This window comes from Oryx dammah, unplaced genomic scaffold, assembly GCF_014754425.2.
Source record: "Oryx dammah isolate SB20612 unplaced genomic scaffold, SCBI_Odam_1.1 HiC_scaffold_1, whole genome shotgun sequence".
In the NCBI taxonomy this organism is placed as follows: domain Eukaryota; kingdom Metazoa; phylum Chordata; class Mammalia; order Artiodactyla; family Bovidae; genus Oryx; species Oryx dammah.
The window spans coordinates 108,604,906-108,620,943 of record NW_024070185.1 but is presented as its reverse complement, the minus strand read 5'-3'; the positions used below and the strand labels follow the sequence as shown (position 1 = coordinate 108,620,943).

Sequence of the window (16,038 nt, the reverse complement as noted above, 5' to 3'; positions counted from 1 at the left end):
TTAATTCAGATTAATTCATAAATTAAAAAAAAAAAAAGAACTCTGCTCCAGGCATGCAGTGACATGGATTCTGGCACAAGCTGAATGACTTTGGGTAAGAGTTAACCTCTCTGAGACTTCACTTAAAAATGGGAATAATAAAATGGTACCTAATTCACAGAATTATAAAAATAACCCCTGCACTGTCTCCATAAGAAGAGTACTCAGAGGCTCAAATGAAATGAAAGATGGGAAAATGCTATGAGATCAACCCTCAGTTACCATGTAATCATACAAAACCAGGTCTGTGTATATTTAATTACCATAGAGAATACTAAGTTATGTCTGAATTTGATGTTTGGTCAAGGACATCAGAAGAAGTCCCATTAAAAAAAACAACACTTAGATTTTAATCTTTTTACCTCAACAAGTCCAAACAATTTAAGTATTCTTGCCACTTTGAATAACTTACCGATGATATCTTGTTGGCTTTCAGGTTGAGGACGCGCAAACTCTTCAGCTTCTTCCCTAGCCACGCTGGGATATGCTCAATCTCATTCCCTGCAAGGCTCAGCTTCTGTAGACTGTGCATATTTTCTATGCCTTCAATTTTGCTAGAAACCAAAGGGTAAAATCAAACTTATTAAGTACAATGATTGTGTCCCTTCACTGTATTTTAAAAATAAACAGGCGTGGTTTTACGTGGAGTTGCTTTTCACAACTATAGTTTACAAATGAGAATTTAAAAATAGTGGCTAAAAACAAATTTACCAGAACAGCTCCAGTAAACTCTCCATTACTGTCCATGTCCAGGAATCCCAACTATCTTACTATCAGCCTTTAGGATCCCACAACACAGAAGAGAAGAGGCTGCCTGGGAGAAATCTCACTAAGCATTGTGAAGACTACCAGTGGGCAGCAAGGGGGCGCTGCAAAGTCCCACAGCACACCCGGTGCTATGCAGCCGTCTCCAGGCTTCTAGCCCCGCACGAGAAGAGGCCCTCAACTACTACCGCAAGTCACTACCGAAAGATCAGCTACGCCAGCTATGAGACATGCTGCCATTTTGAGTGGGTGGAGCCCCAGAATGACACTGTATTTATGAATAAAGATGTTTTAATCAATATTTAATAAAACATTTATCACCTGCATTGGTGAATTTTCATTGATGAAATATTTTTCTGAGTTGATTCCAATTTAATTCCTTTGTCAATTCTCTATACTGGGCAAACGTACTTTCAGTTTTATTCTGCTGAAAATATTTTCATCAGGATCAATTTTTTCTATACAAACTTTACATTAGGGATTTAATTCATTAACCATATTTTCCCATTTCATTTTCTCCATATTAGAGCTTCTGCTACAGTTAGGTTGTTTTGTTCTTTGGATATTATATACACCAAGTCTTACGTGGAGGGAAAATACACAGACGTAAAGATTTTCAACGCTTGATAATTGTATCATTTTGCCTAAAACAAGTTTTCTGTGTGTATTTTTAGCCTCTGTCAGTTTTATTATGTTTATTTCTCAGAGTAAGTAATATATATTATGAAGTAGAAACAAGACTGAGGGCATATTTATTACAGAAATGAGCAAAGAACATCAGGATAAAATACATAGGCTCAAAACAGGTCGAAATATCTTTAGGATCAAAACGACAGGGTTAAAACATTCTGCTTCATGCCAACTTTCTTAATGAATAAGGCAGTTCATCACAGACTGCAGCTGGGAAAACGTCCTGTCAAAATGGAACTAAGATAAGACTTGGTCATCAAAAAGTGTATCTCCTTCTTTGGTAATACTAGCTATTATTCTGTTCTTTAGAAATGCCAAAATATGACAATTATCCTATGTGAAGGGCTAGACTACAAGTGAATAACCAAAGTGTGTGCTCTTTCAGAGGATTCTTTCAGTAGCACAGCTAGTGTGACTCTACCTCGTTAAGAGAGATGACGGCCCTGCAGTGCCACCCAAAGAAGCATTTACTCACCAGATTCTGTTGTATGATAGGTTGAGTTCACGCAGCTTCAACAGCTTGTCCACCTTCTCGATCTTCCCGATTAGATTATGGCTGAGATTCAGTATTTCAAGCTTAGTACATTTTTCCAAATTTTCGATATACTAATTAGAAACAAATGAATAAATGCTTTATACAACAGATGCCTCGACATAAGCTCGACATATGAGCGCATGCATCAGGGGCTGTGCTGATCAGTCGCCGGGGACTAAGCCGTTCCTGCTCCCTGCACAGAACCCTGGTGTGGCTCTTTGCTCAGGAGGGGCCACTCTCCTCAAGCTGCCAAACTTTTCTTGCCCTGCAGGAGATGACACTTCCTACATCCTGAGAAACTGGAGACTATTCAGCGAGAACTTCCTCCATCCGTCCTTCCCTCCTTCTCCACTGTTCTCTGCCTCTCCCTTCCTTCCTTCAAGGCCCAGCTAAGGTGCTCATGCTCCGGCATAATGTCCCCCCATCTCCTCTCCCTTTGTTCTTGGATCCTCAACCTTTCTCTCTCCTGGTTCTTCCCCTCGAGTTTAGAAAAAGTCACTATTTGGAACTTCCTGATGGTCCAGTGGTTAGGACTCCGAGCTGCCAATGCAAGGGGCATGGGTTTGATCCCTGCTTGGGGAACTAAGATCCCACATGCCACGTGTGGTATGGCCAAAAAATAAAAACAGTCAGGATTCAACAGATATTCACTACACACTTGCTACATCCCAGATGTGGCACCAGGCAATGGCAACATACCAGTGCACCAGACTATTTCCCTGTCCCTGGAATCTACGTTCAACACGCTCAGTTCAGTTCAGTTGCTCAGTTGTGTCCAACTGTTCACAACCCCATGGACTGCAGCACGCCAGGCCTCCCTGTCCATCACCAACTCCCGGAACTTGCTCAAACTCATGTCCATCGAGTCGGTGATGCCATCCAACCATCTCATCCTCTGTTGTCCCCTTCTCCTGCCTTTAATCTTTCCCAGAATCAGGGTCTTTTCAAATGAATCAGTTCTTCGCATCAGGTGGCCAAAGTACTGGAGTTTCAGCTTCAGCATCAGTCCTTCCAATGAATATTCAGGGTTGATCCCCTTTAGGATGGACTGGTTGGATCTCCTTGCAGTCCAAGGAACTCTCAAGAGTCTTCTCCAACACCGCAGTTCAAAAGCATCAATTCTTCGGCGCTCAGCCTTCTTCACAGTCCAACTCTCACATCCATACGTGACTACTGGAAAAACCATAGCCTTGACCAGACGGACCTTTGTTGGCAAAGTAATGTCTCTGCTTTTCAATATGCTATCTAGGTTGGTCATAACTTTCCTTCCAAGGAGTAAGCGTAAATGTTCTCATAAAACCTGTGTACATCTGCTTACTCTGCGGCCTCCCATTCAGTATTAGTCTATTGGTAAGGCAACACGTCTTCCATCCCTACTATGTATTCAAAGAGTTCTCTGCAAGATACCCATTCATTCACCCATTCCAACAAATACTAATCAAACAAGGATTATGTGCCAGGAACTGTTCTGGGTACTGCAAATATGGAAAAAACGGTGATGGATAAGGAAAACAAGGCTCTTGATTTCATTTACAGGGAAAGCCAATAAACAAATAGAGAAAACAAAGCTTTCAGGCACCTAAGCATACTAACAAGGAGATAACGTGACGTGACAGAATAGAAGCGTCACGGGGACAGGTTCTGTCGCTGTGTTCACTACTCAGTACTGGGGCCTGGCGCGCAGTGGGCACCACATCGGTCTCTGCTGCAGGGAAGAATAAGAGGGAGTGATGGAGGCGGAGGCTACCTGCAGCTGGTGGTAAGAGCAGACCTCACAGAGAGGAGGCACACGCTAGTGGCGAGACGCTAATAGTAAGCTAGCTGTGTGACCATCTACAGACAAAGAATAACAGGCAGAAAAAAGCAAGCAGCACAGACCCTAAAAGAATGAAGCTGGTGGGCTTCCAGAACGGAGAGGGCTTCTTACACCCAAATCAAACAGCTTCTTCGCAGTTTCCATGCGGTCAGCTGACGCTCTGACATTGTACAGCGTGTCTCCTCCTCCTGAAGCTCCTCCTCCTCTGGTCTCCATTCACCACACTCTTGGATCTTCTATGCCAACAGCCCCTTCAGACTTTTTCACTGGGTCTGTCTCTCCCAGACCCACTCACTTCCTTTGATTCCCCCTCAATATTTCTCCTCTTAATTCTAGGCATTCTTCACACTCAGTTCTAAGTCCCCCAAATCAGAAACTAAGCTTATCCACTGCTATATTTATTCCTGCAGCCTAATGCAATGCCTGGCATATACAGAAACTACACCGTAAGGACTTACTAACTTGGTATTTCATTTTTACAATCTTTGAACTCCAGGATGTCTCCTTTTTTCCTGTTTAATTACATAAGACATAAATATACTCTAATAAAAATTTCAAACAAAACATAAAAAGCTCTCTTCATCAGGTCTTCAGCTCAGTTTTCCCACCAAAAAATCTCAGTGCTCAAAGGTAACCCTTGTTAACAGACCAGTGTATATACACCCAGACCTTTCTATTCATTAAAAAAGTATTCTGAGTCCTTACTAAAAATATTTTAGAATTTGTTTTTTCCATTAGACATACTGGACCATTTTCCCACACTGATACATAGAGTTCTGGGAGTTTTTGCTTCTGTCCTTGTTTTTCAAGACACTTGGTAGTATTTCATAGCGTGCGTGCATGCTAAGTCGCTTCACTTGTGTCCAGCTCTGTGTGACCCTGTGGACTGCAGCCCGCCAGGCTCCTCTGTCTGTGGGATTCCCCAGGCAGGAGTGCTGGAGGGGGCTGCCCTGCCCTCCTCGGGGGACCTTCCCGACCCGGTTGTGGACCCATGTCTCCTGCGACTCGTGCACGGCAGCTGGACGCTTGACCACTGGGCCGCCAGGGAAGCCCGTTTCATGGCACACTGCACCGCAATTTTTAATTCCCTACTGACAGACAATTGGTTATTTTCAATTTTCCTATTTTAAATAATGCCTAATAAACATTACTCTTCACATACTTTTGGATACATGTGTGAATATTAACAGACATCAAGGAGTAGAACTGCTGTGTTGGTGAGTAGAAACTCAGTGAGTACAAACTTAATTGCTGGATCAAATAAGTACATTTGAAATTTTGATAAATACTATTAAACTGTTTTCCTAACATGCTGTACCCATCTATATATCCACTAAGACCAAATGAGAAGATCCATTTCTCACATCTTTCTGAATGCTGAAACAATCTTTTTAATTCTTGTCCATTAGACATACAAGATGGAAAATGGCATCAAACCATTGTTCTATTTCTCATCTCTTTGACATTAATGGAACTGAATATATTTTCATGTTAACAGCCATTTATAACACTCTCGTGAACAGACTTATCCTCTGCACATTTACCGTTTGGTTGTCTCTTTCTATTGCATCACAGCTGCTCTTTATATTATGCGGATACTGTTACATGCTGGAAACACCACCCATCAGCCTGTTGTTTTTCTTTAAATTTTTAAAAGATAATAATTCGTTAAACACCACTTTTTAATCTTTATGTAAGCTAAATCTGTCAATATTTTTCTTTGTGGTATTTGGGTTGGTGTTTGATTAGAAGGGCCTTCCCAATTCTAAGATTTAAAACTATATTCTTTCCTAATACTTTCATAGCACTTTTGTTCATTGATTTTTGTTTTGTTTTCATTAAGATTGTTAATGTCCTAGAATTAATTGCTGTGACTGGAGTAGGAGGCATCTAAGTTTATATTTTTTCCCACCAAAAATATTAAGTTGTAAATAATAAAAATAATAATAAACAAAAATAATAAACAAAAATTAAATTCCAATGTACTCATGGTGTAGAGTTTATGAATAGAATAAAGTAGTAAACAGTCTAGAGCAGAGATCAGTAATCTTTTTCTGCAAAAGGCCAGGTAGTAAATATTTTTTGGCTTTGTGAGGCATATATAGTTTCTTTGACAATCATTTACTTCTGATATTGTAACACAAAAACAGCCACAGGCAATATGGAATGAGTGTAGCTGTGCTCCAATAAAGCTTTATTAACAAAAACAAGCAGTAGGCCTCATCTGGCGTTTAGACTGTAGTTTGCTGACCCTTTCTAGAGAGAATCAATAACATGTAGAATAACAGGAGGTTATGAATTTAAAGATGTCACACTTCACACTTCTGATGGAGAACTTTCACTAGAAACACTAAAAGATCTGCAACAAATCCAGCGACATTAGGATGAAATAGTACTGTAAATTCCATATTTTTTTTTTCATTTTAAAGCGCAAAAATTAAAATCAATGTCTGTATTCAGAAATGTTGGTAACTTACCTTAAATTTCTTGCCACCATCTTTGGAAAGTGAAAGGTTCAGAGATTTTACCAAGGCCAAATTTTCCTGTTTAGTAAGTTTCTTAACAAGGGCTTCTGTAATATACCGAACTCCTGCATGTGAATCAGCTTCTGAAGTTACACAAACAGATCATTATCAGAAGAGGAAGACAGGAATACTTTGAGAAACCAACTGTATTGATGTTATACAACAACAAAAATTTAAACCATGCAATTGTAAAAACAGCTGGCTAGTTCTAATTGGAATGTTTAAGTAATATTTTACTTTATGTAGCATTTCATAATGATGACAATAAGTTATACTTCATAAATATTAACTGTGTGCAAGCTTTGTATTAAATGCTTTACATTAAAAAAAATGCAATTTGTACAACAAACCTTTGGGATAGAAATTACTATTCTCCTTTATAAAAAAAAAATTAGAAAAACAATTTATTCAAGCTCTTACAGCTAAAAATGTGCAAATCTAGGACCTGAACCTAGGCAGATGAATCTAAAATTTATACTTTTAAGTATGGGCAGCATTTAAGTTTTTAGCAGAATTTTAATGTTAGTTTTTAAAAAAATATATTGGATTATTTAGTTTTTTGTTTTAAACAAATCTAATCAAGTAAAAAAATAACGGAATTCTTAAAAATGTCCTTTTCCTATTTTTTGTTATGGTAGGAAACTCATGGTAAGGGATCACAATATATTTTATAGAGATAAAGTACTAATTTAATGGATACAATACCCTATCTCAAGACCTTCCTGGATATTACAATCAAAGCTTATTAAAGCCATGTTAGCACAGTACAGGGAACTTCTACTCCATATTCTGTAACGGCCTACATGGAAAGGAACCTGAAAGAGAGTGTGCACGTGTATGTGAATAACGGATTCACTGTGTTGCACGTGTGAAACTAACGCAACCCTGTAAACCAACTATACTCCAGTTTCAAAAAAACATTTTAAAAAAGCCATGTTAAATTCTACAAAAGCATCCATAAAAAGAAAATTGTCTCTTGGTTCTTTACGAATCAAAGACAATTAATCCTGGGTTCAGATCCAGTTCAGTTCAGTTCAGTAGCTCAGTCGTGTCCGACTCTTTGCGACCCCATGAACCGCAGCATGCCAGGCCTCCCTGTTCATCAGCAACTTCTGGAGTCCACCCAAACCCATGTCCATTGAGTCGGTGATGTCATCCAACTATCTCATCTTCTGTCATCCCCTTCTCCTGCCCCCAATCTTTCCCAGCATCAGGGTCTTTTCAAATGAGTCAGCTCATCACATCAGGTGACCAAAATATTGGAGTTTCAGCTTCAACATCAGTCCTTCCAATGAACACCCAGGACTGATCTCCTTTAGGATGGACTGGTTGGATCTCCTTGCAGTCCAAGGGACTCTCAAGAGTCTTCTGCAACACCACAGTTCAAAAGCATCAATTCTTTGTTGCTCAGCTTTCTTTATAGTCCAACTCTCACATCCATACATGACCACTGGAAAAACCATAGCCTTGACTAAATGGACTTTGTTGACAAAGTGATGTCTCTGCTTTTGAATATGCTGTCTAGGTTGGTCATAACTTTCCTTCCAAGGAAGAAGCGTCTTTTAATTTCATGGCTGCAATCACCATCTCCAGTGATTTCAGAGCCCAGATCCAGGCTATAGGCCAAAGTTTCCCCATGATTACTTATAATAAGTATATATTACATTTATTTTGGTTCAAAATAAAATAATTTTAAAAATTTGGCCCAATCTAGAGAAGAAAATATTCTAAAGTGTTAATCAAATTAGAAATAACAATGTGCCAGTGGGCAGCAAGGGTACAGTCCAAACTCAATGCTAATGATATTTATGAATAAACACTGACCAGTGTTCATCAGAGCAGGAAATAGCACCCACTCCAGTGCTCTTGCCTGGAAAATCCCATGGATGGAGGAGCCTGGTAGGCTACACTCCATGGGGTTGTGAAGAGTCGGACATGACCGAGCGGCTTCACTTTCACTTTTCACTTTCACGCATTGGAGAAGGAAATGGCAACCCACTCCGGTATTCTTGCCTGGAGAATCCCAGGGACGGGGGAGCCTGGTGGGCTGCCGTCTATGGGGTCACACAGAGTCAGAGACGACTGAAGTGACTTAGCAGCAGCAGCAGTATTCATCAATAGAATTTGAAGACCATGATTTCATGACATAGGAAAGAAATCACAAAAAAGTTTTCTTTGTATTTAATCACAGTAAGTAAATTTCTTAAAAAAAGAACCCATTTTTGAAAACAGATTCCTAGACTGACGGAATGCTTTTAAGAAAAACAGAAAAACCTTTGTGAACATTCATATGTATGTCCCTGATGTGAGAGTCAGTCCATTCACAGATTGGCAGCTTGCCTATAAGCAGACTGGAACAGCCCAGTGGTGGGCAACATGTTTATATGGAATTAAAGCACTGAAGTGATCAGATATGCCTTCCCCTCAACCAAGGATGATGGTAAACTGGCATATGAACTTTAAAGCCCTCTCCTACCACAGGAAATAAAGCTTCCTTTTTCTGGAAACCCTTCTCCCAACCCTTTCAGACATCTTCACCCTCAACCAGAAGCCTCCATCCTCTACTGTCCTTAGACAATTTCTGTCAAAAACAACAGGTCAAGTTACTAGTAGGATGGATGCATGTTATATTTGGACCAAAAATGCAAGTTCAATATTTTCCATCTGTACTTAGAAGAGTATTTGGTGAAATTTGCAGATTAAAAAGCATTACCTTTCTGGTCGTGGTAGTCCAAAAGCATAGTGTTTTCACCTATAATCTCGACTTGCTCATACCACTGTCTTCCAGAATGAAAAGGCAGAGTCTCAGATCCGTTTAAAGGTGAAAGTGACCTAGATCTCATATTGGACGTAAGAGATGATGGACTAGGAGAGTGAGATGATGGTGGCATCTTTGTTTTGGAAATTTTTTGCTGAGGACCTTTCTTCATTGCAAGAACAAAGCCAGGTATCCATCAAAACCTGTAAGAGTTTCCAGTATATTTAACAAGGTTAATTTTTAGAGCTATCAAAACTATTAGTCTATTTCCAGAATTTTCAAGACTACAAAGTTTTAAATTCAGAAGTTATAGATGCTAGAACCCACACTACTCCAAGCTGATGGAAGCAGACACCATTTCAGACATTGCTGATTACCTTACCAGAGGGAAGAGAGACCTCCAGAGGGTCTTGTACTGACATGTACTCCAGCCAGAAGCCTCATCTGTCACTTTGGTTCTCAGTTTATTGGACCAAACTAGTCACAGTGCCTCTTCTAGTTACAAAGAGTTCTAGAGTGCCTAAAGCCGGAAATACTTGACAACCAGTAGCATTTCATGCTGATCAGCACTCTCTCCTTCCTGCAACAGTTTCTTCCTCTGGCTTCTGGGACACCACACTCTCCTCCCGTCTTCCTGGCCACTCCTCAGCCTCCTTTCCTGGCCAAGGCTCGTCTATTCACTCTTTACATGTCAGAGCTCCTCAGGTCTCCTCTGATCTCTCTCTAAACTTAATTGAGACAATCTAATGTACACCCATGGTTCCCAACGCCACCTTTTTACTGATATTTATATTTTCAGTCCAACTCTTCTCTGAGTCCAGACACCTATTCTCAACTGCCTACCTGCCATCTCATTGGCATCCTGAATCAACATGTCCAGACTGAGCTTATCATTTCCCTCATTCCGCCCTCATTTTCTTCCCATCCTGTTCCTCCACCAGCATTCCCTTACTAGTGGACAATGCTCTTGGGAATAAGCCAGAAACTGGGAGTCACTTCCTTCTTCCCATAACCCATCAATCACCAAGTTTTGTCAATTCTACTTCCTAAGTATCTCTCAAATTAGCCCGCTTCTTTCCACCTCCCCTCTCGTCTAATCCACACACTCATCAAACTACTGTAACAGCTTCTAACTGACTTGTCTACAAGCTCTCTTCCCTTCCTCTTCCATCACTACACTGCGGCCAGAGTGATCTATTTAAAAGGTTAATCTATGGGTCTGTAACAAATGAAATATTTATCCTGACCCATGAGATCCTCCATGATATGGCCCTGTCTCTCTAGCCTCACATCTGTCACTAGCTTCCTAGACTCTGTGGGCTGGAGCCACACAGACCTCTGTATCTAATTTCTGGTGTTGCAAATGCTTGCCTTTGGTCTTTCTTTTTTTCAACCTTTTCAGGAGTTCTCACTATATAGTCTGCATATTAACTTTAGTCAAATAAATAATTTGCAAAGGTTTTCTCCCACCCTGCGGTTTCCTTTCTACTAATTGCTATTGTCTTAAAAAATAAAACGATTTATTTTTAGTGTGCCAGGTCTTCCGCTGCTGCCTGGGCTTTTCTCTAGTTGCCATGCGAGGGCTTCTCATTGTGACGGCTTCTCCTGAGGCGAAGCATGGGCTCTAGGCTGCTCCGGCTTCAGTCACTGGGGCTCCTCTGCTCTGAAGCACAGGCTCAGTAGTCGTGGCACATGGGCTTAGCTGCTCTGTGGCATGTGGGATCTTCCTGGCCTAGGGATCAAACCCGTGTCTCCTGCACCGGCAGGCGATTCTTCACCTCTGGGCCACCAAGGAGGGCCCTGTGATACCGTAATTTGATACTCATTCCAAATTTTTAAAGAAATCCAACTGGTCTATTTTTCCTTTTGCCGCCTGTGCTTTTGATGTCATATTCAAGAAATCACTGCCAAATCCAGTGGTATTAGGTAAAAGTCCAAATTCAGATAGAATGCTAGCTAGACTAATGATGAGAATCAGTTCTTCTCTCAAATTAACTTGTAAGTCAAGCCACACAATTAATCTAGTAGAATTTAAGTTCCATGAAAGTAGTGATATTATTCACTGATGTATTCCAGGCTAAGAACAGAGCCTAGAAGATGGCAGATAATTACTATTTATTGAATGCATTATTCATAAAGAACCTAGAAACAATAAAATGCTATTCAATACTTCAATAAAAGGCTATCTTCATAAGCAGTATCAGTCCTCAATACCAAGAGTCCTAACTTACAAGTTAGGTTTATGCAAAAAAGATCTTCATGGTATACAATTGCTCTTATAAATACATTACAAAAATTATATATCTGCCAAACTTTTAGACCAAAAAATGTTATAAGATGTACAGGTCTTGAACAAGCTGCATTAACAGTGATTCTACTTTGCTCAATATCCATAATCTCCTGTACCCTCACTACTGAAAATGTAAAGTGTGTGTATGTGTATGTGTTAGTCACCCAGCTGGGTCCAACTCTTTGCAACCCCATGGACTGCAGCCCACCAGACTCCTCTGTCCATGGGATTCTCCAGGCAAGAATACTGGAGAGGGTAGCCATTCCCTCCTCCAGAGGATCTTCCCAACTCAGGGGTTGAACCCGGGTCTCTTGCACTGCAGGCAGATTCTTTACCAACCAAGCCACCAGGGAAGCCCTGAACTGTGAAGACAGAACACAAACTAGTTTTTAGAAAAGTAATCTGCAACCCAAAGCTTTTGGACAGCTCAAATCCTAACTCCAGGGACTGTCCCAGCTGTCCATGCTTCCAATTCAGGGGCTGTGGGTTCGATCCCTGGTCAGGGAACTAAGGTCCCACAGGCTGTGTGAGGCATGGCAAAAAAATAATAAAATAAAAACAGGAAGGAAGGAAAACAAATAAAAATAAATGGTAGCTTTTTAAAACATTTTAATTTTTTTGAAGGAAAAACAGAAAATTTAATACAACAAAAGCATCACTGAACCCATGATCTAGCATCTTAAGGCGACTAGTTTGAAGGTAACAAAAATCTGCTAAATTTTTTTAAGTGATTATTGTTTCAGAGGTATACAGTACAACAAGGACAACTGCCTTGTTCCAACAATCTAAATCACTGTAAAGTGCAAATCTATGTCTTTACTTTCTCTTTTGTTTTTTCATGTCAAATCATCCACAAAGGTCAGAAAAGCTTCCTTCAATTCACACAACTGCTATTGATGTCTTAACCACAAAGCTTTAGGACTTAATTTCACAAGTGTGGCAAACAATTTCTATCTTAACATTCTGCCAAGGCAAAAAGTCTCTTAGTAATACGCCTCATTCTGTGTTAAGATTGCACTGGTGCTCTCTTTCTATATAATAATATACTCAAGCTTGAAAAGAGCTAAGAGGCATGTGCTTTAATAACACAATTTTATTCATTCCTGAATTAAATACAGTTTTCATAAGGGCAAGGGACTTAAAAAATAAGAGAGGACAGTACAGTTTCCACTTCTGTATGTCTTTCTCTATCTCACAGCCTGATAGAAAATGATGAAATTAGAATGACAGCATGCTACATGCTACAGAGATATGCTTTATACACATTTTTAGTTTCTTGGTTTCAAAATGCACATACATCCTACATTTGTATGCAACACAATTATTTTGTACCCTGCACCTTAGTCTTATCTCTAACTTCTTAAAATAATGAACCATCCTGAATTCCTCTCACAACATCCTAATGACCAAGACTCTTTGGGCCTCACTAGAATATTGTGAGATGTCTCTTGATTAGAAAAACTCTGCCTTAATAATAGAGTTAAATAAATATATTCGAATGGATTCCAGAAATCAAAATCAACTCCTTCCTTTAATGAATTGTAACCTGAAAGATTAAATGATGGCTTTGAAGTCACAGTGTATTCCCAGACCTCCTCCCTGGGTCACCATAGCCCCTGTAAAGCCTGGACATACGATCTCACAGAAGAGCTAACTCAGTAAAATAGGATTTACTGTACTTGAGGAAGGACACCTGGCAGCAGTAAAACCTTGAAGCACGAGTTTAAGAGAGAGCGAGCGATGTTGCTTGACCAAAGCTGCGGTCCGCAATTACATAAACAACAGAAAGACTGAGCAATAGAAAAGAGAAGACAGGGATGAGAGGCAGGGCTAGTGTGTGTGAAGGGGCAGGATAAACCAAAATCAAAACAAGATAGTTTGAAAACCCAGAAGGTAAGTCTGCAGAATAAAAGAAAGCCACTGGAATGATGTGATAATCAAAATGATATGATTGAGCATCCTGTCCTTCTCAGATTCAGAAACTTGCCTTGATCTAACAATCCCCTCCACCACAGCTTAGTAGAGTCTACACCTTCACCTCTATCCAGCCTTTCCTAAGATTCCATCATCTCTGATCTTTTCCAAATGAGGCTGCTGCTGCTAAGTCGCTTCAGTCGTGTCTGACTCTGTGCGACCCCACAGATGGCAGCCCACCAGGCCCCGCCGTCCCTGGGATTCTCCAGGCAAGAACACTGGAGTGGGTTGCCATTTCCTTCTCCAATGCATGAAAGTGAAAAGTGAAAATGAAGTCGCTCAGTCATGTCTGACTCTTCATGACCCCATGGACTGCAGCCTACCAGGCTCCTCCGTCCATGGGATTTTCCAGGCAAGAGTACTGGAGTGGGGTGCCATTGCCTTTTCTGTCCAAATGAGGCAGAGCTCTATAATTCACAAAAGTTCCATCTCTCTTCCCAGCTACTCCAATAAGCAAATATCCATCCCCATTTCTTGACCTCCATATGCCTCTCCATGGCACCCCTTAGCCCTTTAATCACATCTCAGTACTTTCCCTATAATTTGACTTCATCCCATACCCTCTGACCCATTTAAACACTCTTATTCTCTAGTCCTTTCAAATATCCTGACTCCTATTCCTCACCAAGAGCAATTCTCCCATCCTGTGCTCGTCAACCTTTGCCTCCCACCCTTCATCCCATTCCGACTGCCAAGTTCTCTCACAAAGTCTCTTCCCCAACACTGGACTAGTCTTCTCCACTTCCCTACAGTTCTCTCCAGTGCCTTGCCCCCACATTTCTGTATTCATCCTGATTTCCCAAACTGCTCATCACAGCAAATATTCTGACACCCTAACTCATTTGAATACTCTGGCTTCTAATTATCCCCTCTTCAAACAAAATACTCAATTCTCCATCCATTCCACTTCATCTCAACCCAACTGGCTATCTACTTGCCTCTCCCTTCTAACACCCTGACATCTGTGTCCCTTTGTATTCTATTAACATCCCGAGCTCTTATCTCACATCTCTCTCCATGCTACTCAGGTATTGGGGGGAAAAAAGCTTCCAAACCTTTCCATTAGTTTATTTTTTTTCAGTCATTCAATTTTATTCCACAACTTTAAGGCACCAAGAACTGTGCTAGATTCTAAGAATATAGGGCTGGGAAGGCAGGGCTTCCACACTCAAAACACACAACAGGATCAGGTCTCTGCCTCAAATAGCATCCTTCACAACACCTTACAATTAGAATTAAATGATTATTTGTGAAACAACTCGATTGTTGCTTGTTCCTCCTTCTAGAGTTTAGGCCGCAAGACGGTAGAGCAGTATTGTTTGCTGCACAATAAATATTCGTTGAATGAGTGAAGAAAGGACTGTGCCCCACTCTAAAGACATTACCAAACAAATTCTTGCAGATAATGTATATTATGATAATTATTAGCCTCATTTATAAATGACAATGTATCGTTAAGAATTAAGAGCTTGGTTTCTACAGCTAAGTCTGAGTTCAAATGTTAATTTTCCACTTTCTGTGTGTCATTGGCAAATTATTGAACCTCTCTGACCTACAGTTTCATCTTTTACGATGGGAATGATGACCCCGTTCCAGTTATTTTAAACTCTAAATCAGTTAACGGGAAGGACTAAAGGACGCGGAACTGAATCTGGCACACAAGGTACACTCAAGAGTGCTGAGTGAGGATTTTCACAAACGAGGAACCATTACCAAGCCCCAGTCGCACAGACAGCAGCGCAGGTGGCAGAATCAAGACGTGAAGCCAAGCTCTGACTTGAAAATGCACCTGTCCCTTAACCGTTATGGGACAAAGTATTGGCTCTTCCCTCTCTTTAAACTTTTCTTCCCCATATCCCAGCTCTCTTTTTTCTCCATGTACTGTATTCCGGTTGGTTCAGGACGCCCGTCAGGGTACCAAACCGTCCTGTACCCCAGCCCTTCCCCGCAGACCCCTGGCACACCTCCACCCTCCTCCGCTCGGCAGCGGGACCCTACCTTCCACTCGCCCAACCCCCGCGCCCACACCTCCCCACACTCCGGTCCTTCCTCCCAAAGCCCCCACCCCGTGACCTCCTCACTTCGTATCCACACCTCCCTCCATCCTCCTCCCCACGCCGGTTCCGGGCCCTCCCCTCCTTCCCGTCCAATCCCAACTCCCAGGCACACGCCCCCGCCCCGAATCCATCCCTCGCTGGGTCCAGGCCTTCCCGCCTTCGCCGCTGGTCCCCACCCGCTCCGCCTGGAGGCCGGAGAACGGCCTAGACCAGGCCTGGCACTCACCACGAAGGAGCGAGGCCGAGCAAGCCCGCCGGACGAGGCCGGGCGGAGAGGTGCCGGTAGTTCCCTTCAGGCGCCCAGCGGCGCGGCAGCCATTTTGTTGTGTTGTGCCGGTTGCCGTGGGGCCGTGCGCGCCGCGTGGGCGGAGCCTGCAGCGGCCACGCCCCTCCCCGGAGCTTGGGGGCGGGACCAGGCTTCCCGCCCCTTAGTCGGCCGGGGCCGCGGGCGCGCAAAGGCGCGTGGGAACCCGCGGGAGCCCGCGCGAGACGAGATTTCCCGCTGCCGGCGGCGAGAGCTTCCGCTCTTTTCTCTGAGCCGAAGCGGCTGACTCCTCATGCTCAGGCCTTGACACGCTCCGCGGGAGCT

General features: G+C 42.0%; 1 protein-coding gene across 5 annotated transcripts in view; it reads right to left on the bottom strand.

Moving 5' to 3' along the window:
- The window catches only part of CNTRL (centriolin), an 86,671-nt gene extending 70,855 nt beyond the window's left edge, over positions 1 to 15,816 (bottom strand). For 4 of the 5 annotated variants that reach the window (XM_040241197.1, XM_040241188.1, XM_040241178.1 and 1 more), the window contains exons 1-5: positions 15,676 to 15,816; positions 9,084 to 9,331; positions 6,323 to 6,453; positions 1,970 to 2,100; positions 452 to 593 (exon numbers count right to left, since the gene is read on the bottom strand). In XM_040241197.1, the coding sequence (XP_040097131.1) occupies positions 452 to 593; positions 1,970 to 2,100; positions 6,323 to 6,453; positions 9,084 to 9,300 (621 nt within the window). In that variant the 5' untranslated portion in view covers positions 9,301 to 9,331; positions 15,676 to 15,816. Of the gene's footprint in view, positions 1 to 451; positions 594 to 1,969; positions 2,101 to 6,322; positions 6,454 to 8,194; positions 8,283 to 9,083; positions 9,332 to 15,675 lie in introns of those variants that run through there. The other variant, XM_040241216.1, reaches the window with a different exon arrangement.
- Positions 15,817 to 16,038: the final 222 nt, after the last annotated feature.